Below are 23,826 nucleotides of genomic sequence, written 5' to 3'. Positions count from 1 at the left end.
TTCTTATCATAAGACCTCATTTATTTTACAGCACACAAAATAAGACTTTTGAATGCATTTCCCTCTGACAATATCTCCACAGCAGAGTAAAGAAGGTACAGCTACCCATTTAAATTGACTGAATATAGAAACTGGCCAGTTTACAATGTGGGGTTCAACTTCTCTTTGCTGCAAGCAACAGGGCAAATGAAAAGCAGAACTTTGAATTATCTGTATGTGGCAGTTTGCAGCTTGGTGGGCTACAAAAGTTAAAGGAGCTAAACAATAGTTAATTTCAATGCAGGTTTCTAGAACATACAGATTAAGTACACATTTCACAGCAGTGTATATCCAGGACCTGGCTTTACCATTAAGATTTCAGTAAATGACACCTTACTAAAACAAAACAGAACTAAGGTTCTAGGGATTTTATTTCTCTTCTATGGTTTGCTTTATCCAAGTCTAACTCTGGGCAATTCTTTTCAAAGTAAATTTTCTTAACCCACTGTCCCAAGTGAATAAGAATGAACAAGGTTTCAAACTCTTCTAGGGCTCTCTGTTGAGATTTCCAGTCTGCACAGATCAGCCTGGAGTCATCTGCGGTAGTTGGCACAGCAGCTTGGAGAGCTGTCTTGGTTATCAGTTCTCATACTCAGTTTAGTTCAGTTCAGTCACTCAGTCATGTCTGACTCTTTGCGACCCCATGGACTGCAGCACGCCAGGCTTCCTTGTCCATCACCAACTCCTGGAGCTTACTCAAACTCATGTCCACTGAGTCAGTGATGCCATCCAACCATCTCATCCTCTGTCGTCCCCAGGCTACCGGAGGCAAAAGAAAGATGTGTGGTTACCTTGCAGAGATTATCCTGTGAGGCTCAAAATTCCATATGTGCTATGAACTCCAGTGAAGCACTGGAACATTTCTGGATTATCAGGATAAATTTCTTTGAATCTCTGATTGAGTTGATCAGAAATGTAGCCCACATCTCTGGAGATAAAGGAATCATGTCAAGGAACTAAGGTTGTCCAAATATCACATGGTCAAGTGAAAGTATCCAAGATAAAGTACAAGGTAAATCAAAATTCCTGTAGATTTATAGCACACCTGACACTTAAGAAACTGATAAGGTAGAACGGGCACTAGAATCCAAGAGTTTAATTAACCAGAGTTCCCAGGGTTTAGAACTATATGGCCCATGCCAGGCTGTTTCAGAAGGCAATAGACCATAGTCCAAAGGACCAGAGACTCCTGTATTACACCAGAGTTGGGCTCAAATTTAAGCTTAGCCACTTTCTAGTTTCATGACCTTGCAAATAACCTAATGAGTCGGAGTTTCTTAGATATCTAACTCCTAGGATTGGTTTATGATTAGGTTCATAAAGCACTTGCAGAGTGACCCCAGAGAGAAGGTATCCAGTAAAACACAAATCAACTTATTCAACAGATAAGTGCCAGGAAGAGCTCTTTACATATGTTATTTCATTTAATCCCCACAGCAACTGCATGACTGGCCCTTATGTAAAAGAGGCAGTCAGTGGGTCATTTAAAAAGAGATCCCAACTCAAGAGGGTCAGCCCCAGTAGAAAGAGGCTAGAGATGGACCTTGGAATGCAGAGGAGGGGCACGTGAGCTGCTGTCCTATATTCCCAGAGGGGGCACCTAGGGAAGTGTGCCTCCAGAGTCAGAGCCTCTGCCAAGCCCAGAAAACACCACCAGCAGATCAGAACAGGACTGCCAAGGGAGACGTTCCTATGATTGCCAGACTCCCTCACTTCTCTCAGCCCTACCCAGGGTTTGGGGTAAGTAGGGAAGAGAAGCTCCAAAAGGAAAATGGAGAAGTCACCCCATCCCCACCTCCTACTGAGGGATTCTCAATCTAACCCATCACCAAGCTGGGCAAGAAGAGTGGTTTGGACTGTAATAAAGTTCAGAATGTTACACTGGACTGGTCATATTACTAAATGTAGACTGTTATAATGACTAGAGGTAATCAGAATGTATCTTCTTAAATAAGAGTAGCTGGAAAACCTAAGGGGTGTGTCTGAGATATAATCCAGGTGTAGGCGAAGAACTGGCCCACAGAGTGGGTCAGAGATGGAAGGAAAGAATCCTACAGAGGTCTACTTTTCAACATACCACTGACTTTAATATAGAACATATTCACCTATAAGTCCTATGAAACTAGAAAATGAAACCAAAGGAATAAGAGCATGGACGTCAGCCAAATTATAAAAATACCCAATAATTCTGAAAATACTTGCTGCTAAATTTAAAGATGAGTATTCCATGCTGACACGGATGTTTATATGCATGAAAATTCTGAATGAGTCTCCACAGCCAAGTATGTGACTCTACCATATGGCACTGAGGTTAGTCCTTCAATCTGGACATACTGAGCAAGAAAAGAAAGGTCCCTAAAGCTCAAAGTGAAGCAGATACTATAATTTGAATAAATCAGACTATGCCCTATTTCAAATTTGATAGTCATTTAGGTTATCCAGGACTCCCCCTTTCTTTCCACACACAACACACACAAAATAGCTTTCCATGCAATTTGAACTCAGTAGGCAAATATCAACCCATTTCTTCACTTCATCTTGCATGGACCTAACCAAAGATAAGAATAAGAAGGATGTGGGCCTTCAGGTTTTTGTGTGCTTTGCAACTAGATGTACTTTGAATATTAAATAATTTGAAGTGTTGGTAAGGCAGAAGAAAGCAGTTGGAAAGGAATACACTAGGGCTTCAGAAATATTGGTAATATTCTACCACCTCAGCTGGAAAGTGAATACATTTTATTTATTTCACTTTTCTCTATACATCACATTATATATATATATATATATGTATGTATGTATGTATATAATGGTGTATGAAACAGTTCAAATTTTTCAAAAGCTTCTGTAGTACAGAGACAGAGAAAAGATCAGAGGGAAAGAGGGATGATTAGGTGGAGCACATAGGATTTTTAGGGTAGTGAAACTACTCTGGGTGATACTACAATGGTGGATACATGGCATGATACATTTGTCAAAACCCATAGATATACAACACCAAGAGTGAACACTAATGTAAACTAAGGAGTTTGAATCGTAGCTACATGTCAATACAGGTTCATCAACTGTAACAAATGTAGCACTCTGATGCAGGATGTTGGTTGTAGGGGAGACTGTGTATCTGTAGGGTCAGGGGGCATATAGGAACTCTCCAACTCACTGCTCAGTTTTGCTGTGAAAGTAAAACTGATCTAAAAACTGAAACCTATTTTTTAAAAAACAGCTTTTGTATTGCTAAGTCCCCCCACCTCTGAATGCTGATCTCTGTTAAAAATCTATTTTAAGTGACACCTTCATAAGGCCCTTCCTGACATTTCCTCTTGCCACAGAGGAACCTATTACTCTTCTCTATGCTGCCACAGCTCCTGAACCTTTATTCCATTCTTTCTACAGGACGTGCACAGTATGAGTTTATCTACCACCCTTCCTTCACTGAGTGAAAGGAGGGCATCATCTTGGTGTTCTTTATATTTCAAACACTTATAGGAGTGTCTTACATATAACAATCCTCAGTATACCTTAAATTATTTCATAACATAGTCATATAGTATATAAATTAATATAGAATAATCAATAATGTTACAACCAAATCTGATTTTTAGCCTCAAAGAAATTAATTCTACAAAGATGCTTCCAACATGCTTGCTATATTTGAAACAACACCTATCAGCATTTTAACTAGTTTTCTTTCCTTGCTGGTGAATAACCACCACAACTATAGACACAAGCTCATCTGAAGGAATGCAAAGAGCTCTCCCTAAGATCATTTAATAGACCTATGCATAATTATCAATTTCCTCTTGAAGCTAACATTTGCTAAAAGAAAAGGGAAGATTCCATTAATGATCAAAACACTTGACTTTATGGACCTATTCCATTTAATGGTGAAAACTCAGTTCTCTGTTCCTGGGTTACTGCCAGGTGGTCTTTTACCGGGAATCATTCTAAACTTCTAATCACAGTTCAACAACCATCTGCCAAATCATATACAGGTATTGATATTTGCCACTCTACAGCTAAATTACATCAAATGTCAATGCAATCAACTCATTAGCAGGCTTCTATCAAGCTTCAGTGGTCACGACCCACTTCGGCACCTCTTTGATTAAGCAGTGTATGGACTGGTGTCCCTGCCTATCTACCAGCTGATCAGCTCAGTAATACTGCTAATAGAAAATCAAATGAGCAGAAAAAGAAAGTGTTAAAAAAAAAAAAGCTCTATGAGCACTCCGACTCCTTTTTATGCAGAATATCAATATACTATAATCTAGCAAGTTAAGCAAATGAAACTTAAAAATTGCTTAGAGAATCATTTTTTACCGAAAGCTACAAAAGGTCATTAGAAAGCACTATAATTGCCCCTGTATTATACTTTGCTATCGTTCTTCCATCTTTCCTGCTACCTGAGATTTTAAATCTGTCTTGCTGATGTAAAAACCATAAGCAAACCTGAAGTGTGACTGTCACATGCAGAAGCTGAATGTTAGAGGTCAACGCAGCTTACTGGTATGCTGGCCCACTGCTCCAAATTTTATATCTCTTCTGTCCCTCAGTTATTGCCTGACATGATTTAACAACTGTAATTCCTTATTTAACGATGTCAAAGGTTTTTAGGAAATTGACTGTATTTCACCAACGATATATTTCTTCTTGATTACAGAGTGGTTAAAATGATTTTAAACCAAGACAGCAAAATAAAGCAGTAATAAAATCAATAAAAGGTGCTTAAAACATTCCTTCTATTAGGTAATGGCATTTAAAATATCCGTAGCTTGTAATGGCACTTAGGATATGCCCAAAAATCAATGAGCTAAATTACTTATTGAACTAGTTAATTTGAACATTGAGTTTTTTATGTATATTGATAAAACGGGCTACAGAATACTCCTGGCAAGTAGCAGCAGCACGTTCATGGTCAGATGTCTCCCTCTGCTGGAAAAACAAGTTAAATTTCCTCCAGTTACAGAACAAAAAGATAAAATATTAAAATTTGTAACCTCAAAAAGTCCACCACGGGACTCTGAATCTTAAAAGGCTCCAGGAATTCATGAGAATACAAAATCATTAAGGGTTAAAAAAACACATGTACATTTTTAAAACTTTGTCATTAACCTGGAATATGGTACTTTAGAGAGTCAAGATGAAACAGCAGATGAGAATCAAAATTTAATTATTTCAAAACCCCCTTCTTAATTTTCTAACTATTATCCCAGGGTTTTTGGTATTTAAGAATAAGATTCTAAAAGCCTTGAATCATTTCTCTTTGATGTTGGAAGGAAACGGGTTTGAATTTTAAAAGAGAAAGTATAAATCTGTGCTCAAGGAAAAGTCCACATTCTGAGTAGTTTAATTTGATCAAAATCAAGTTTTAACTATCTTTGCAAATGAAGGATTTTGAGAACTCAAAGTAAGAACCCACTAAACAGCTTCACATTCCTCTCTCTGTGTGGGGTGGTATAAGAGTTTCCAATACTATTATTACCATTATTTTTTTTCAAACATCTACTATTTAAAATGCTAAGTACTTTATTGAAAAGACTCTTCACTGCTTTTCAATTTTTCCCCCTGCCAGTTCGGCCCAAAGCAGGTGTTAGACTTCTAAAGAGCTTGCCTCAGGACTTTCAACTGGAACTACAAAGGGGAGCTTCAGAAATTATGATAAAAGGTGTTAAGAGAGAAATGAAGGTGAAGAGGTTATCTGACACTAACCTAAAATTGTACATAGTACCTTTTGAAAAATTACAGCTACCCAGAATATACCATTTGGTTTTGAATGGTTTCATCAATAATAGTCCATGCATTTTTTTTCACTCACATTTCAACACACTTCATTTATATTCAAAACAACGGGTATATTTAAAATGACATGCAATGATGGGAAATTTTTAATCAAAGAGCTTTGCTCATTCCATATAACTTTGGTTTTGGTTTTGTTTTGGTTTTGCATACAGGGAGACTAAAATAGAAAATTACAGAGAATACTGTTATTTTTTTTTGCATGCTGAAAGATCACTGACTAAACAGGCAACTACAGAGAATACTGTTACTTTTTTGCATGCTGAAAGATCACTGACCAACATATGGATGTACTGTGTATGTATGTATGTATGGATGTACATATGGATGTACTGTGAAACACACTACCCAAGTTACACAATACAGTTAGCAAGTGTATGACTCTGGTGCAGACACTAAGAAGATGACTAAGCTATGGTCCTGGCCTCCACATACACACTAAGACTAAAGAGATGCATGTCAAATGAATCATTACTATTGAGCACGATGAGCAATACAATAGAAATATGTACCAAGTGCTGTGCGGACTTCAAGGAAAGGAACCAACACTGCTGGGGAAGGTCAAGAAAACTAACCAGAAGAGATGATCTACTGAGTGTGGTCCTTGAGAGAGATCTAGAAATTCTGGTGTTTAAGAGGTCAAGGGCAATTCAGAAAATGGAAACAGAATGATGAGCACAGGGAACAGGACATTTCTTTGGAAACAGATTAAATGGTTGGAGCTTCGTGTTGGTTTCACAGAAGAGAGAGGCATAGGGGATAAGGCTCTGAGGGGATGGTTGAGGCAAAGTTAGGAAGAGTCTTGGACACCTTCCTAAAGTTCAGATTTTATCTCGTAGGCACTGGAAAGGTTCTGAAGGATTTTAAGGAAGTTATATTAGCACTTTGCATTGGGAGAAAAAAACAATGTCAGCAATTTGAAAGAAGGCTTGAAGGTCCTGGCTGGAGGAGGGAAGAGGTACCTGTAGGAACAAACTGCAGAAATTTGGAAAACTTGAGAGAATGTCAATAATAATGAAGCACTACCACAAACCCAGGTTAATGCCTACTTCTGACTTTCAGGTCTAAAAGAAGAATCTTTCATGTTATATGAACAATGGACTGACTTTTCCCCTTTCTTGTTCTTGCTGAAAGCAAAAAAAAAAAAGACAAACACTACTCTACTCTTAAAACACAAAGTATAGCAACTTCAAATTGATTCAATTCACCATAAATTTGTCAATAGTTTTTCTACTTGCATTAAAACTTCAATTTCAACTGAAGTATGTGTGCACGTGCCCAAAACTGAAAGGTAAATACAAAAATCTAAAAAAAAGATTAGGATTATGGTTGATTTTTTTCCTTCCAACAGCTGTTATTTAATATTTTTGCCCCAGTTTTTCTAATTTTAAAAAATGCTACTTTGATTTACTATCTTGAAGAAAATAAAGGAAAATATATCTGTCCTTAAAATGATGAAGGGCTTCCCTTGTGGCTTAGCTGGTAAAGAATCCACCTGCAATGTGGGAGACCTGGGTTCAATCCCTGGGCTGGGAAGATACCCTGGGGAAGGGAAAGGCTACCCACTCTAGTATTCTGGCCTGGATAATTCCATGGACTGTATAGTCCATGGGGTTGCAAAGAGTCAGACACGACTGATCGACTTTCACTTTAAAAGGATCTGTCCTCAAACCTTATACTTGTTTCCACACTACATTCATAAATCTGCATCTAAAAATTTAGTAAAGGGACTTCCCTGGTGGTCCAGTGCTTAAGAATCTGCCTGGAAACACAGGGAACATGGGTTCAGTCCCTGGAACTAAGATCCCACATGCTGCAGAGCAACTAAGCCCGTGTCCTGCAATTACTGAGCCCACATGCCACAACTAGAGAGCCCATGTGCCACCACAAAGATCCCATGTGTTGCAACTGAGACCTGACACAGCCAAATAAATAAAAATTTTTAAATAAATAAAAATTTAAAATCCAGTTTTAAAAAGTTTAATTTTACTTGGTTATCTAGAGTGCCTCTGTATAGCACAAGGAAACCTGCTCAATATTCTGTATTAACCTAAATAGGGAAAGAATTTGAAAAAGATAGATACAAGTGTATGTATATATATATATATATACACACACACACACGCACACATATATATATAACTGAATGACGTTGCTGTACACCTGATATTAATACAACATTGCTAATCGACTATGCTCCAATATATAATAACAAAAAAAAAAAGAGTAGCTCTGAAAATAGGAACAAAAGACAAAAATGGCATTCAAGATATTTAAAAATATTACATAAATGAAACTAATTGCTTGCTTTTATTTATTGATGAATACTAAAAAAAAAAAAAAGCTGAATACATGTGTAATCAAAGAAGAGGTAAACTCACAATAAAGGTCTTTGAGGCTCAAACCAAAGTAGCTCCCAAGGCTGAATCTGGCCTCCTGGGTTTTCTTTTATAGTCAACTGTTCTAAGTGTTCCTATACCAATCTTAAAGTGTCCTGTTTTAATCACAGCAGCCGCTAACACTGATCCTGAAAGAAAATTAACTCTTCAGATGGGAGATTTCCTACAGTCTGCACAGTCTCTCTGGGCTTCATCCAAGACAGATGAACTATGCTTCACTGTGGCCTCCTTACAGGCTTTCAAAGCACAACAGAAAATGGTTTTCTAACATATTTGTACCATGCAAGGGTTCCTGTGGAGAGTTCCATTTCTGGATATAAACTAGAAATTGCTGTAATTTTTTGGTCCTTTTTAATTTGCAGTTACATGAACTATGACAACAACAAGAGATATAACAATCATGCAGGTGTCCATGGCTAACACACAAGGCCATCACTTGTGGAAAGCATAAAACAAGGAAAGCGTCTTTAAATGTATCCAATCTTTCTGCAACAATTAGCCTTTTGAGAAACCAAAATAATAACGAATACATTTACAAAAAGGAATTTTTTAAACACTCTTCCATAAACTAAATATACCTAAGGTTAAAGAAAGATAAAGAAACACTCAACAAGGACTTTCCTCACAGTCAAGTGTTAAGACTATGCTCCCAATTCAGGGGGCATGGGTTTGATCCCTGGCCAGAGAACTAAGATCCCACATGAGTCACAGCCGTAAAAAAAAAAAAAAAAAAAAAAGAAACACTCAGCAAATGCAAAAGATAAATTTCAACTCTTTTACTGCTGGATTACTTAAAATATAAACACCAGTTAATAAAAAGTAAAAAACTCTTTTTTTTTTTAAGCTGTGCCACGCAGCTTACAGGACCTTAGTTCCCCAACCAGGGGTTAAACCCAGGTCCTTGACAGTGAAAGCAGGAATCTTAGCCACTGGACCACCAAGGAATTCCCAAGAAAATATTCTTATAGTCTGCTATAATATATAATAACGATCCTACAATCTAATGATAACCATGTCTAACATCTGCTGAATTCTTACTATGTTCCAAGAACCATGCTAAGCTCTTTATATCACAGACTTGTTTTTGCCGGCTAAGCATTCATTCCCCGCTTCCAATTACAGCATCCCCTTTTTCCTTCCCCACTCAAAGTGGTCATGGTGAGCTGATCGGTCCATCATAGTTGTACCGTCTTCAAACTGATTTTCAACTGGACATTTAGAGAACTACATTCCCTTGGGCACAGCAGTCAGTTCAGAAAGGCCCCCAATGCCAGCAAGGCCAATCAAATTTCATAAAGATTTAGAGTCCAAAGTTCTCCTTCCTTTAAAGATTTAAACCTGGGACTATCTGTAGCCATCAACATGTTTCCCCATCACTAGGAGGAAATCTGTCTTAATGCAATCAAAACACTGAAAGATGCTAAAAGGTGGAGAGAGAAACTGAGCCCCTGGAACAAGAAGGGCCCTTGAATGTGCTTGTTACATGAGATAGTGAATTTCCCTTTGCTTCAGCTGATTAGAGTAGAGCACCATTACTAGCAATTAAGAATGGTCTAGGAGAAGGAAATGGCAACCCACTCCAGTACTATTGCCTGGAAAATCCCATGGACAGAGGAGCCTGGTAGGCCTATGGGGTCGCAAATAGTCGGACACGACTGAGCGACTTCACTTCTTCTTCAGTAAGAGCAGAGATTTTCATCCATTTGGATCACTAGGTATCTCTAGTACCTGTAACAGTCATGAAATATTTGCTTAATGAATAAACCAAAATTTGACTAAAAAAAAAAAAAAAGAATGGTCTAACTAGAACACATACCTACAACTAACTCATGCAATCACATGGGTCTACATCAACAGCCAGGGTCCCCTCAGCTACTCACGAACGCGCAGCTGGCTCCAACCTCTGCTGCTGGCCCTGTCTCTCATCGCTGCGTGTGTGTCTACAGCAGGCCCCTGCCCCCACACAGGCACCTGCAGCTGGCCCCTAATGCCAAGCATGTGCATACCACCAGATTCTGACCACCACTGCTACCTGAACTGGAACCTAGGCACCAGACCTAAAGGCACCGCTGAGTACCTCAACAGCCGTCACAGCTACTGCAGACCCACAGCTCTCCCCAAGAAGCATGCATCATCGATGTGGTGAACCCATCCCTGAGCCAAACAAGTCACACACCCTTGAACCCAGAGGTTCTACTCACACCCATACTTAACACCCCACATCACTAAAGCCACAGCTCCAGACTGCCTTCACTCACAAGTGAAGGTGTTTATTTTTTCCTGAAGTCAGTCCAGAAAGTCTGGAAGAGGTGACTGCTTCTTCAAATGCAGAGGTGTCTGTGCTTGGCTATAGGGAACACAAGAATCAGGGAAACAGGACACCACCAAAGAAAATGGTAAATTTTCAGCACCCCTGCAGGATGTGTGAACTCCAGCAATGAATACAGCCTAGTCTAAAGGTGGCATATCTTCTATCTTTTTCTTCCAAATCTAATAAGATGATAAACAGAGGTTGCAGAGTTCAAAGTATTGCTGCCATGCTCGCAGGACTGTTATTCCATGTTCTGGACATAACAAAAATAAGAACTCTTTCAAGATACTAAGGTCTCTGGGAGCTATCTCCCTAAATTGAAAGACAAAGGTGAATTCTGAGTGACAGATTGAACAAGATAGTGGCATAGGAATTTCTAGCACTCAGCCTCTCCCGGAAACATCGATTGGAACAACCATCCACATGCAAAAATAACTTCACAAGCACTAAGAACGTCAGGTAAGGTAATCCAATTTAAAATGGGCAGAGGACCTGAATAGAGATTTTTTTTAAAGACATACAAATGACCAACAGGTACATGAAAAGATGCTCAACACCACTAATCATCAGGGAAATGCAAATCAAAACCATAATGAGATATCACCTTATGCCTGTTAGAATGGCTATTATCAAAAAGACAGGAGATAAGCATTAGTGAGGATATGGAGAAAGGGGAACCCTTGTGTACTCTTGGTGGGAATGTAAATTGATATATCCACTATGGAAAAGAATATGAAAGTTCCTAAAAAAAAACAACTACAAGTAGAACCACCATATGATCCAGCAACCCCACTTTCAAAGGAAATGAAATTACTATCTCAAAGAGATGTCTGAACCCCCATGTTCATTGTAGCATTATTCACAATGGTCAAGACATGGATACAACCCAAGTGTCAATAAAGAAAATGTGGTGTATATATACTCAGCCATAGAAAAGAAGGAAATCCTGCCATTTGTGACAAAATGGATGGATCTTGAGGGTATTAATACTAAGTGAAATGTCACATAGAAAGACAAATACTATATGATCTCTCTTATATGCAGAACTGAAAAAACTGGAATCCACAGAAATAGAGTAGAATAGTTAGTTGTTGCCAGAGGCTGGCAGTGGGGGAAATGTGAGTTGTTGGTCGAAGGGCACAAACTTCCAATTATAAAATGGAGATCTAAGGTACAGTGTGGTGACTATAGTTAATAATACTATATTAGTATATATTTGAGGTTGCTCTTAAATGTTCTTATCACAAAAAGAAAGTGCTAATTTTGTGAAATGATGCAAGTGTTAACTGAACTTATTGTGGTAATCATTTTGCAATACAAACATATCAAGTCATCATATTGGACACCTTATACTTACATGTTACATATCAATTACATCTCAATAAATCTGGGAAATGAACTTAATACTAAAAAAGAAAGACAAAGAGGTAAGGGATTAAAAGGCACAAACTATTATTATAAAATAGGCTACAAAACTATACTATACAACACAGGGAATACAGCCAATATTGTATATTAACTATAAATGGAGTATAACCTTTATAAACTATGAATCACTACATCATACACCAATAACTTATATGTCAACTATACGTCAATAAAAAATAAATAAAATTTTAAAAATTACATTTCTTAAAAAAAAAGCAGTTAAAGGAAAATAAAATGTATTACACTTATGCTCTCATCAGAACCTCTTAAAGTGAAGTCTAGAATTAAATGAACAAAAGAAAGTAGATTTCTTATGTCTTCTTCTACATTCCTCTGAATGAATTTAGCCCTTAGTGGCTACAAAATCAGTTATTATTTCAGGTCAGTTTCATTTAAAAAGAAAAAGAAAAAAATAGGACATGAAAAATATCTTACTTATGGTTTCAAGCTGTCTTCTTTATATCCTTTAAATAATTTAGTCCAAAAATATGCTTCTTTTAGACTTCAATTCTTATGCCTTACCTAACACATAAGAAAAATTAAAATCAACTTCTGATCCTAAAAAATTAGGGGGAAAAAACACTTCCAAGATCTTTTTGTAATAGTTACATGTCTACCCTGTGTTGAACAGCATCATATAAAAGATGAAACAAGAACATCTACTTTGAACAAGGCACTAAAAATCAGCAAACAAGCTTTAACACATCACACAATGGGGCTGACTTAAATTTCGTTAATTTAAAATTTCTATTATTTAATATTTTAAGAAGTAGCAGCAATTATCTGACAGCCAAATCAAAACTATTAAAAGAAATGAGGAAAATCCAAAACAGTGTTCCCAAAAGTTGGAAGAGTACATGAAATGAAAACGAGAGGCAGGGCCCAGAAAGAATATCAAAAGTTTGCAATCAATTATCCTCCGATTTTAAAATTTAAAAATTAAAAAAAAAAAAGACTATCAAAAGCTCCCTGATTTTACTGGAGGAAGGCTAAGGTTCAGAACAAAAGTCTCCTGGTCATTCTTCAGAGAGGTCAGACTCTCTGGTGTTACAGGGAAGGTGGAAGGTGCTTAAAAACAGGTTGTTGTTATTATTTGGTCGCTATGTCGTGTCCGATTCTTTGAGACCCCATGAACTACACAGTCCATGGAATTCTCCAGGCCAGAATACTGGAGTGGGTAGCCGTTCCCTTCTCCTACATTTCCTCTTTTAGTCTTTTTCTCTTTTCCAGCTAAATATGAAAATGTATTCCCTTACTGCTTTCCAGTTTTTTCGTCAATCTTTTTATAAGTTTTCATTCTTATAGCTCTTGTTAAATGGTAAGTAATATAAAGACAGATGGGACAATATAGCCAGGTTGACTATTTGCTAAGAGTCCACAGCAAAGATTAAGAGGAAATTCTCCGACAATAAAATAATAATGAGACAAATTACCAAACCTATTTTAAAGAAATGCCCTAATGCTAGAGATTTAAAGCTAGTTCCTCTAAGAAGCGCCTTTTAAGGACAAGGAAGGCGGGTGTGCTGCGGTCCATGGGGTCGCAGAGTCGCACACGACATAGCGACTAAATAACAACCTCTAAGAAATTCTGGAGGATTTTAACTAGAATTGAAAGTGAACATTTTCTGAATGACGGAAACACTACTATTTACATTTTTTTCTCAGCATTTTCTCCAGTCTTCGGGTGGGGGAGGGGAGGGGAGCTAAGAAGATTCTGAGGTGAAAAGTCACAGCAGTGACAGTACAGGGCAAACACCAGGAGGTCAACCTTTATCGGTCTCTAGTGAGCTGTTAGCTTTCATGACCTGGAAAAGTCTTAGCCTGTCACCCGAGCCAGGTCCCGCCTTCCCCTACACTTCCCCGCCTCAAGGCTGGAGCGGGAGAGACCTACCCAGCCCGACCCGCGCGGCACTCTGGGAGCGGAAGAAGGAGCCGCGCCGCGGCGGCTCAGCCGGAAGAGGAGGAGCCAGGCCTGGAGGGTATCCGAGAGTTACTACCGCTCCTGCTGCCGGTGTTTGCGCGTCGCGGGGAGCAGGGCCTGGCGGGCGGGGTGTGTCGCGATGCCGGAGCTGGCGGTGCAGAAGGTGGTGGTCCACCCGCTGGTGCTGCTCAGTGTGGTGGATCATTTCAATCGGTGAGCGGGCGGCACGGGGCGGCCTACCGGGGCCGGTGGCGCCGCCGCTGCTGAGTCACGGGCGCGCTGGGTACGGCGCGGCGGCCGCGGGGGTGCTGACGCACCGGGGGTGGCCCTGAGTCGCCGAGGGGCCCACATTAAGTCCATTCATGAAGCCCAAGTTACCCGGAGTCTTCTGCCCAGCCGGCAGTCCTGGGAACTGAGCTGATCATCCCCTTTACCCAGTCCGTACGATGCCAGAGTATGGGGAGCAGGTTTCATTTGATCCTGATCCCCAGTCCTCGTGCCTGTCTATCGCCTCGTCCGTCCCTTTTCGCCTAAGAGACTCGGTGTTGGGGAGGAAAGCCCTTCAGACTCGCGCTTTTTGGCTCTGAAGACGGTCACCGAAAGTCTGGTCCCTGCGAGAACTGTGCTTTTAACTTGTGGAAGTTTCAGAAGTGGGAATCTGGTTTGACGTTGACTTAAAACCTAGCTATATTAAGTCTTAAAGTCAAGTTTTTCTTCTAAAAATGAGACCAGTTGAAGGTGTAGGCGTTAATGAATAAGAAAACATCCCACAGATATTTCTTCTACCTTCGCTTACTTGTTTTCGAGCTGTTCGTCCCGGGGGACCTGTTACATGTGTTCATAAGTTTTACAGTAGTTACTTGAATTGGAAAGTTGTAAGACCCAGTTGGGAGCATCTGCTATAAAGTCATAGTTGCTAAGTGCCCATTCTCTTGCTTTGTACAACTCCCAATTCAACCAGAGCCAAAACCAAACTCAAAGACTCCTGTGAGGTATAGGGCCCCCAGTTTAGTTCCGTTTCTTTGTAGGACCCTTGGCCTAACAAGATAGGTGAGCTTTTCCACTGTACAATTACTGTTTTTCTCCCATAGGATACTAGAGGTGCTAAGAAGGCAGGTATCATTTCAGTTCTGTTCAGTCAATTCGACAAACATTTTTAAGGGCATAGTGAAGGCAGACACTGCAAGCTGCTGTGTCAGACAATTGTAGGGTTTTCTAAAACACAAATGCATTTTTGTAGATTAGAAGAAAAGCCCATGAGTGTGGAAATTTCCTTTGAACTTAGTCCCCCAAAAATCAGAATACTTAATTCTGATCCAAGCCCTAGACATAGTAAGCATTTATAAGTTTGCCAAATCATGTGTTTAGATAAGTACAGTTCAATTGGTGTGAACCAGCAACTGTTAAGAAATTGTGGTTCATTTCACAATGACTTTTGTCTGTCCTTTGAACATAGAATTGTTTGTTATGTCACATTTGTTAGTGGTTAATGGAGAATTCTACATAAAGACCAATTAAATAAGTGAAACACTTGTCCTTCTTTAGCACAAAATTACTAAGGGGGTTTGATTTGGAGATAGAAATTCTGAGGTAGTTTTTCTTGTTCCCTCAGCCCTCCTCCCAGTATGATTAGTCACCAGCTCAGTTCCAACTTCTGCCTAATTTAGCCATTCAGAGAGATCACAAATGGCATACACATGCTTCTGGGTCAGAATCATTTTCTCAGCCCCTAGATGATACAAAGAATTGTTTATGCCATCTAGTTGGGCTTGTTTCAGAGAAGAGTTGGCAAGCTGGACCATAACACTGGTTCAGCTTTAGCATCTTTATCCCTGAAAAGGTTGGAGGATAGAGAAGATAGAGAAAGTTTAAGAAAGAAAGGTAAGCTCTTATCAAAATAAAAAGTTAAATGTGTTTTCAAACACCAACCAAATAACATTTAAAACTGTAAGATCTGGGGAGTTTTCATTTTCTCCATTTTAAATTTCTATAAGGTTTGAGGGTTGTTTGTTGTTGTTGTTGTTTTTAAGACTAATGTACTACATTTGTTTAGTGGGATCAGTTCCCAGCTAAGCTAAATTGTATCGGTACATTGGTATTTCGTGTTAGGTATCTTATTGTTGAGTCTGTGCCTATCCAGATTGATCTTTTGTTTTCTCATTCAGAATAGGCAAGGTTGGAAACCAAAAACGTGTTGTTGGTGTGCTTTTGGGGTCATGGCAAAAGAAAGTACTCGATGTATCCAACAGTTTTGCAGGTAAAAGAAAAATCTGTCAATTATACCTCAGTTTTTAAAAAAAATAGACAAATTTTACATTTTCTGAGTATGGTTAAAATGTCAGTTATCTTTTAAAAAGAAAGAAAATTTTCGTGGTCTCCATTCTTTACTGCAACCAAGCGATTCTATTTCAGAATTGCTTAAATATAGAACAGGGAGGCTAAAGGCTACACACAGAAGTAGATAGTAAATATTTTTAAGTATTTTCATGCCATATCATCTCCAGTGCAACTGCTTAGCTCTGCTAATGTAGCAGGAAAGCAACTAAAAAGAGTATGTAGACAAACTAATAGCCATATTGCATAAAACTATTTAAATAGCCAGTGGGTATAGTTTGTCAACCCCTGAACGAAACTATTAACCGTGGTTATGGGTAGGCAAGGGGGAGATAAAAACCTTTTCACTGTTTCGTGAATGTTCAGAAGAATGTATCTATGTATTTTATGATTAAAGCAACAATAATGAACAACAAAATAATTGCTGGCATAGCTGCTAGACTAGAGGTCACTAACTCCAGTGTCTAAAAGGATCAGGCAGTAATGTAATTTGCCCAACAGAAGTATTAGGAAATGATGGAACTTTTAGCAAACTGAAGAACATGTATCCTTTTCAAAGGAGGTGACCTCTGTATGGCTATAGCCAGTTATTGCCAGGTCTTCCAATTTTTCAAGAGAGCCTAGAGGTCTAGATTTGTATGTGAAATCTTCCAGTTTTTAATAAAAGCAACTCAAAAATACTTTTAACACTGTATTGGACAAGCTAAAGACATGGGTCAAATCTGGCCTAGAAGTCCACAGCTGTGATATGTGCCCTTAGAGTTCTATCTAGCACCCTAAACTGTTTTTTTGGGGTTTTTTCTCCTCTCTAGTTCCTTTTGATGAAGACGACAAAGATGATTCTGTCTGGTTTTTAGACCATGATTACTTGGAAAACATGTATGGAATGTTTAAGAAGGTCAATGGTAGGTGGCACTGTGGCACTGGTGTGTGTGTGTGTGTGTGTGTGTGTGTGTGTGTGTGTGTGTGTGTGGTGTGGTGTGTAAATGTGCGTGTGTGTCCCTAATGCCTTTTCTAAGTATTCGCTTTTCTTTGTCTAATGTCAAAGACCCTTTCACTTAGCTAGACTAAAGTAAGGCCAATGTTAGTAGACAAATGAGGTAGAATAAATGAGAAATTGGAGTAGCAGTTTAAGGCCAGCTAGACCACCTAGGTTTCAGGGGAGAGATAGCCCTCTGCACCAGAAAAGCAAAAAGTTATCAGATAAAATCCACATGCCTCTAGAGCTTTAGTACCACCAAGGTAAATATCTCTGTCATGTGTATCATTTTCATTTCATTACAGCAGCCACATTGCTTTGGAAATGTTTATTCCCACAACACTCACTGCTGTAACCTATGTGAAATGAACTTGCATTTGTTTATATATTCCCTTGGAATTGTTTTCTAGTTGCTTCATGTATGACTGGTTTCCTAAACTAGTCAGAGATATGGCTATCTCTAGATTTCCCCTGCTGTTTATTTTCAGAGATTCCTGCTTTTGAATTTAAGATTTCATAAGCACATTAAAGTTTAGATGCCTGGAATTTTTGAAAAGGTAGAGAACATAACTACTGAAGTTCTTACCCTTTTTGAGGGTAATATACAGATCTTTATGTAACAGTTCAAAGCCACTATTTTTTTCCTTCATAGCCAGAGAAAGAATAGTTGGGTGGTACCACACAGGCCCTAAACTACACAAGAATGACATCGCCATCAATGAACTCATGAAAAGATACTGCCCTAACTCAGTAAGTGCACTTTATCTTTAAAACCCTTGACTGATAATTGTTTGCCAGTTAACTCAAGAAAAAGAGCCTCCTAGTGGATAGTGAATCATTTCACCACTTTTTCTCTATAAATTTGTGTTAATTTACAGTGCTTTGTGTAGTATACAGTAACCCAATGTATTTAGTAAATTAAACATCTGCTCAGTGCTGAGTATGTAAGTTACCTTCCTTAATCCTCTCAACTGTATGGGATTGTTACCCTTTTTACAAATGAGAAAACTGAGGTTCAGAATGGTTAGTAAGATCTTCTGAGAGTGCAGCTGGGATTAAAATGCTGGCTGTCTTGACTCTTAATTTCCTTCTGCTTGATTCCTTCCTCACTGTACTACTACCTTTCACCTTGGTAATGGATGGGGTTGAAGAGCAGAGCAAATAAGAAATTTGAAATGTAAAGTCTTTTTTTCCTGAAAATTCTGGCTCATTATCTGGTTAAATGAATGAAAAAGCTGCAGTAATCATCATCAGCATGGCTGCAGTTATTCCCTATGTGCCTAGTACAAGGTGGTTTCCTAAGATGTGTTTTTCTGCCAGGTATTGGTCATCATTGATGTGAAACCAAAGGACCTGGGACTGCCCACAGAAGCATATATTTCAGTGGAAGAAGTTCATGATGTAAGTCATCTTGTTTATAAGCCTAGGAGATTAGAATTGCTACTTTTAGGGCCATTGGGTTTTTCCCCCATTTCAAGTCAACAAATACTTTATAACAAAAGGTTACTGATTTCTGTCAACAGTTTGATATTATGTTTTTTCCCTCCTGAGTGTTTGAATCACCAAATTTTAGAAATGGAGAGGACCATAGAAATCTAAAGTCTCCTTTTACAAATGAAATTAAGACCAAAGTAGTCAAATGATCACCAAGAGATGTTCTCAGCAGAGTATGCAGAGCCTGATGAGCTTGATCTTAATCTAGTGCCATTTCCACTGTTGGCCCACCTCTGACAGTCTTCTCTTGGAAGTTACTAGGTTTTCAAATAGAATAAGTCAGAACTGCCCGGAGCTAGATGGCAAAACCCATACGATTTGACACCTATATAGTTGGCTCCATTGTATTCAGTACCTGCTTTGTGGTCTTGCTAGCTTGTGCCTTGGGTATGGACAGGACAAGCTGCCAAAATAGCTTTTCTCTATTTCCAGGAAACAGAATTGAACGCAGATTCTAGGATAAGATTTGTTGTGAAACTATATGAGTTTTGTTTTGAGCATAAAGTATTTGCACTTAGGGTATACAAAGAGCTCAATCTTGAACTTCCAAAGTCAAAAGTCGGAGAGATGGAGTAAATGTTGTCTTTCTTCTTATAGTTATCCATATATTCAATTTTAAAATCTGGAAACGGCTTTTTTAACTTAGCTTCCTGCAAATGTTCCTTGCCCTGAGCTCTGTGCCCCTGTTTCTCTTTGCCTTAACTACTAGAGAACTTAGATCCAGATCTGTTGCCTAGTTGCAGTTAAGGCTTTCATCCCTGGTCTTGATACAGTTGTTACAAGTTAAATTTTACCTTGCTTCTTTTAAAAAGGAGTTTGAGGCTGCTTGCACACACACATGCATATGCATACACACACACACACACCAATGAAACAGGATTTTTTCATAGAAGATAGAGGGGATGTAAGGGTCATATTATAAGATGAAGCCAGGGAAAAATCAGTACCTGAAAAGACATGCCATGAAGTCCTGCACAGGTGTTGGAAGGCTTTGACCATCCTAGCATACAAAGCCAAGAGGAAAATGTCATTTTCAGGATTCACGCTATCCTGGATAAAATAACAACAGCTGATGTTTATACCACTTAGTGTAAGTGAAGTGACTTTCCCAAGATCTCACAGCTCCCTTAGCACATACACAGCAAAGCTAGGCTTTGCATCTAAGCCATCTGCCTACATCCTGTGCACGTACTGCAATGCGCTCCTGCGTGCAAACAGTTCACAGCCTTGACAGGAGATGCACAGCCTCTTCTGGCACTAGATCTGAGAAAAGTTTCTCCTGAGTCCTGTCAAGAAATAAGTAGGTGATACAGCAAACCACATCCACTAATGGGTGCCTTGATTAATTCAGGCCACCAGAAAATCAGTGGTTCTCACCACGTTGTTTGGTGCACTGATCTTTGACCCAATGGACAGTAGATGGTTCAAAGTTATATTTTCTAACATAAGCTTGTCTCAGGCACAGTGTTCAGAATATGGCCTATTTTAGAATGAACTATGACAGTCCTTAAAATGTAGCCAAATTGAGACTTCTCTGAGTGTCCATCTCTACTGAAGACTTAAGATAATATCAGGATTTTCCTCAGAAATGAGCTAAGGATGACGCCGCAGTATACCTCAACCCTGAGTAGGACTGCTGTGACAGCTTTCAAAGCAAATTTTACCCCCCCCCTTGCCACAGAAGACCCACTACCACCCCTCACGTGATCGGACTTAAAGCAGAAGGGCCAAGGTGTGAAAAGGAACGTGTGCTAGTTTGTTCATTTGTTTGTAAGTAAATAACTATCATTAAGTCTCCTCTCCCAGGATGGAACTCCAACCTCAAAAACATTTGAGCACGTGACCAGTGAAATTGGGGCAGAGGAAGCCGAGGAAGTCGGAGTTGAACACTTATTACGGTGAGACTTTAGGACGGCATCAGACCTGGGCTCCAGTCCTGGATCATGTGTGAAGTGTCCTGAGTTACGATTTAGGACTCTGGATAGCACACCCTGTCTGGAAGCTACAGTGCTGGCTGTGACAGGAACACATGCGTGTTAAAAGCAAGTGTGTGTTCTTTAAGTGCACCTCCTTTACAATGAATGTAGCTGGCCAGTTTTCTGCAGAGAATCTGCATCAAGGCCTTTTACACTCTACGGGACTGCCTTAGTAGTCCAGAGGCTAAGACTCCACACTCACAATGCAGGGGGCCCGAGTTTGATCCCTGCTCAGGGAACTAGATCCTACATGCTGCAACTAAAGATCGAGAGTGCCACAAGACCCGGCACAGCCAAATTTTAGAAAAAAAAGAAAAATAATTACATAACCCTGCCTTATTTGAAAGGTCATAGATTTTCTCAAACAATAAGATTCGTTTCAGTTCAGAAAGTTACTACTGACTGATTTAAAAGCATCTCAAGACATATTATAGATGCAGGTGAAAAGAATGCTGTCCTCTTTAGGAACAAGAGAAATTGAAGTAGAGATTTAAAAAAATTTTTTTAGTGAACATGATTTCATTTTAGCTCTCTCTTTTCTTCTGAAAGATGTCCTGTGATGAGAAAGATAAAACATATGCTTCCAAATGAAAACAAGGTTAAGGCACTTTATACTCAAATCTTTATCAAACGGAGAGGTAACATTTTTGCTTTAGAAAACTTGCCCCTCCTCACAAACTGAGTTATTCCCTTAGAATGTGAAAATCTGTGGTGGTATAGGACACTGATGGATACCCCTGCTCTTTCTTGTGGGTTCCTACAGAGACATCAAAGACACTACAGTGGGCACTCTTTCCCAGCGGATCACAAACCAGGTCCATGGTCTGAAGGGACTCAACTCCAAGCTCCTGGACATCAGGGGCTACCTGGAGAAGGTGGCCACGGGCAAGCTGCCCATCAACCACCAGATCATCTACCAGCTTCAGGACGTCTTCAACCTGCTGCCGGATGTCAGCCTGCAGGAGTTTGTCAAGGCCTTTTACCTGAAGACCAATGACCAGATGGTGGTGGTATATTTGGCCTCACTGATCCGCTCTGTAGTCGCCTTGCACAATCTCATCAACAACAAGATTGCCAACCGGGACGCAGAAAAGAAAGAAGGGCAAGAAAAGGAAGACAGCAAAAAGGACAGAAAAGACGACAAAGAGAAAGAGAAGGAAAAGAGTGATGTAAAGAAAGAAGAGAAAAAGGAGAAAAAATAAAACGTAGCTTTTTAATTTGTAAATTAAAATCTTGTAAACTAACGCATTGTGCCGCCAGAGGGTTCTTTAAAGTGCTTGTTAAAAAGCTGTATTGATGAGAGCTCTCTGGATAGAGGGACTGATCTTGAACCTAAACTGCAGCTTCAGCTACTGTGAGTTGGGGAGGTGATAGCTCAGGTTTCAGACTGTGTGAGAAAAGTGAAGAGAAGTAAGCGTAACATTTTTGGTACTCTCCCTACTTTTATCTATGAGACCAGGAGTTGAATTTTTCCCGTCTCAAGAGACTCTAGGGGTCTGTTTCTGGCCGTCTGCAAAATTGCAGAATGGAATGCATGAATTCCTTAAGTGCTCTGCCTTGGAACACTTTGAGGTCTGACCCTCAGGACTCTGTGAGAATACTGCCCCGCGGGACTTCTCAGACTCGTAGCTCTGGTATTCTTGGGGCTTGGGATCAAGATATTGTTTACCTTCAAAGACACAATTAAATGGCTTGGTTTTTAAGTCTGTGTTCTGGTCGTTTTTAACTCTGGGAGTGGTGATCCATTGTTTTCAGAAGCAACAAAGACAGTTTTTAATTGAAGCTGCCTGAACGAATTATTTTAGACTGGATCCTTTATGAAAAAGAGAATCTCATTCCTTTAAAAATAAAGCTGTAATGAGAGTTCCCAACAGAGCCCAGAAGACCTGGGTCATAGTTCGTACCTCAGATTCCTGTCCCTAGAGCAGTCTTTCTTAAGTTTTCATAAGGGACACATTTACTTACTATTGCAGTAGGTACGTCAAATGACAGTGTCAGTGGGATGGAACAAAGTAAGTAAAGGTACTTAATCATTTGACTTAATAGTTGTCACTTGGATACTAACTTCCTTTTTTGAGTAGTTAGAACATCTCTAAGAGCTCGCTGCTGCTGCTGCTGCTAAGTCACTTCATTCATGTCCGACTCTGTGCGACCCCATAAACGGCAGCCCACCAGGCTCTCCCGTCCCTGGTATTCTCCAGGCAAGAACACTGAAGTGGGTTGCCATTTCCTTCTCCAATGCAAGAAAGTGAAGTCGCTCAGTCGTGTCCGACTCTTCGCGACCCCATGGACTGCAGCCTACCAGGCTCCTCTGTACATGGGATTTTCCAGGCAAGAGTACTGGAGTGGGTTACCATGTTGGACTATCGGTGTTCAACTATTTAAGAATACAATAAAATAGCACTAAAATGAAGTCAGTGGAATCTCATAAACCACTTCTTAATGTTACAGTGCCTCAAAGTTGCCAGAAGCATCCGTTTTTAATCGACAGAACTGCCTGCCAAAGAACGAGTTAGTGGAAATTTGGGGGTTGATTTTTATATGACAGAACTACCCACATCAGTGGTCACTTCAAAGTTCATTAAGATGCTGAGATAATAAGAAATAGCAAAGGGAAAAAAACTAGATAAGTTTTTTGTTTGTTGTGGCAGTCAAAAGTCAGATGGTTGTTCCCAATGCATCTAAGTAAAAGAAATTTGAAATACATAGTTCAAAGCTTGAGATGCATTTAAAATGACAAGAGTGTGTTATTAAAAGTTTTTTGAGATTTTGTTGCCATGTTTAGAACAGACTGGTGTGAGAAAGGGAACCTTTCTCCAGGGTAGGCAGCAAAGACCAGAGATGCCATGGACCTAAGGCCAAGCAGGGACAAGGAGAAAGTTATCCCAAAGAATGAGTCCTTTATGTAGGGTGGGGGTGGGGTGGGGTGGGGTGGGGGGCAGCTCAAGACCACACAGGATCAGATCCACCTTTAGAAGAATGATCTGCACTTAAAAAGCTTTCCCAGGGTCTATAAGGACAATGTCACAGGCTTTTAGGTTTGTCACCGTTTGATAAATTGGAATGTCTATTGAACATGTAGGAACATGGGAATACCCAGGCCTTGTTATATTTAACAGTTGGACCTGCATATGGACAAAACTGACTTTCAC

General features: G+C 39.5%; 1 protein-coding gene and 1 long non-coding RNA gene across 5 annotated transcripts; one reads left to right on the top strand and one right to left on the bottom strand.

The window, feature by feature from the left end:
• Positions 1-13,958, bottom strand: LOC129632407 (uncharacterized). 4 transcript variants are annotated; one of them, XR_008704506.1, is made up of 4 exons: positions 13,862-13,958; positions 12,406-12,492; positions 11,900-11,948; positions 1-798 (listed from the first exon to the last, which is right to left on the bottom strand). It is a non-coding gene; the product is annotated as an uncharacterized LOC129632407 (long non-coding RNA). The 4 variants fall into 4 exon arrangements; XR_008704508.1 differs by lacking the exon at positions 13,862-13,958 and adding an exon at positions 13,623-13,769; XR_008704509.1 differs by lacking the exon at positions 11,900-11,948.
• Positions 13,892-22,377, top strand: PSMD7 (proteasome 26S subunit, non-ATPase 7). Its single transcript, XM_055554021.1, has 7 exons — positions 13,892-14,104; positions 16,057-16,148; positions 17,038-17,130; positions 17,857-17,954; positions 18,525-18,605; positions 20,505-20,596; positions 21,438-22,377. Exons 1-7 carry the CDS (start codon positions 14,031-14,033, stop codon positions 21,874-21,876), a joined length of 969 nt encoding a protein of 322 aa, XP_055409996.1. The 5' UTR covers positions 13,892-14,030; the 3' UTR covers positions 21,877-22,377.
• Positions 22,378-23,826: the final 1,449 nt, after the last annotated feature.

Source organism: Bubalus kerabau, chromosome 17 (genome assembly GCF_029407905.1).
Source record: "Bubalus kerabau isolate K-KA32 ecotype Philippines breed swamp buffalo chromosome 17, PCC_UOA_SB_1v2, whole genome shotgun sequence".
NCBI lineage: Eukaryota > Metazoa > Chordata > Mammalia > Artiodactyla > Bovidae > Bubalus > Bubalus kerabau.
The sequence above is the reverse complement of the archived record's forward strand: the minus strand, read 5'-3'. Positions and strand labels throughout refer to the sequence as shown.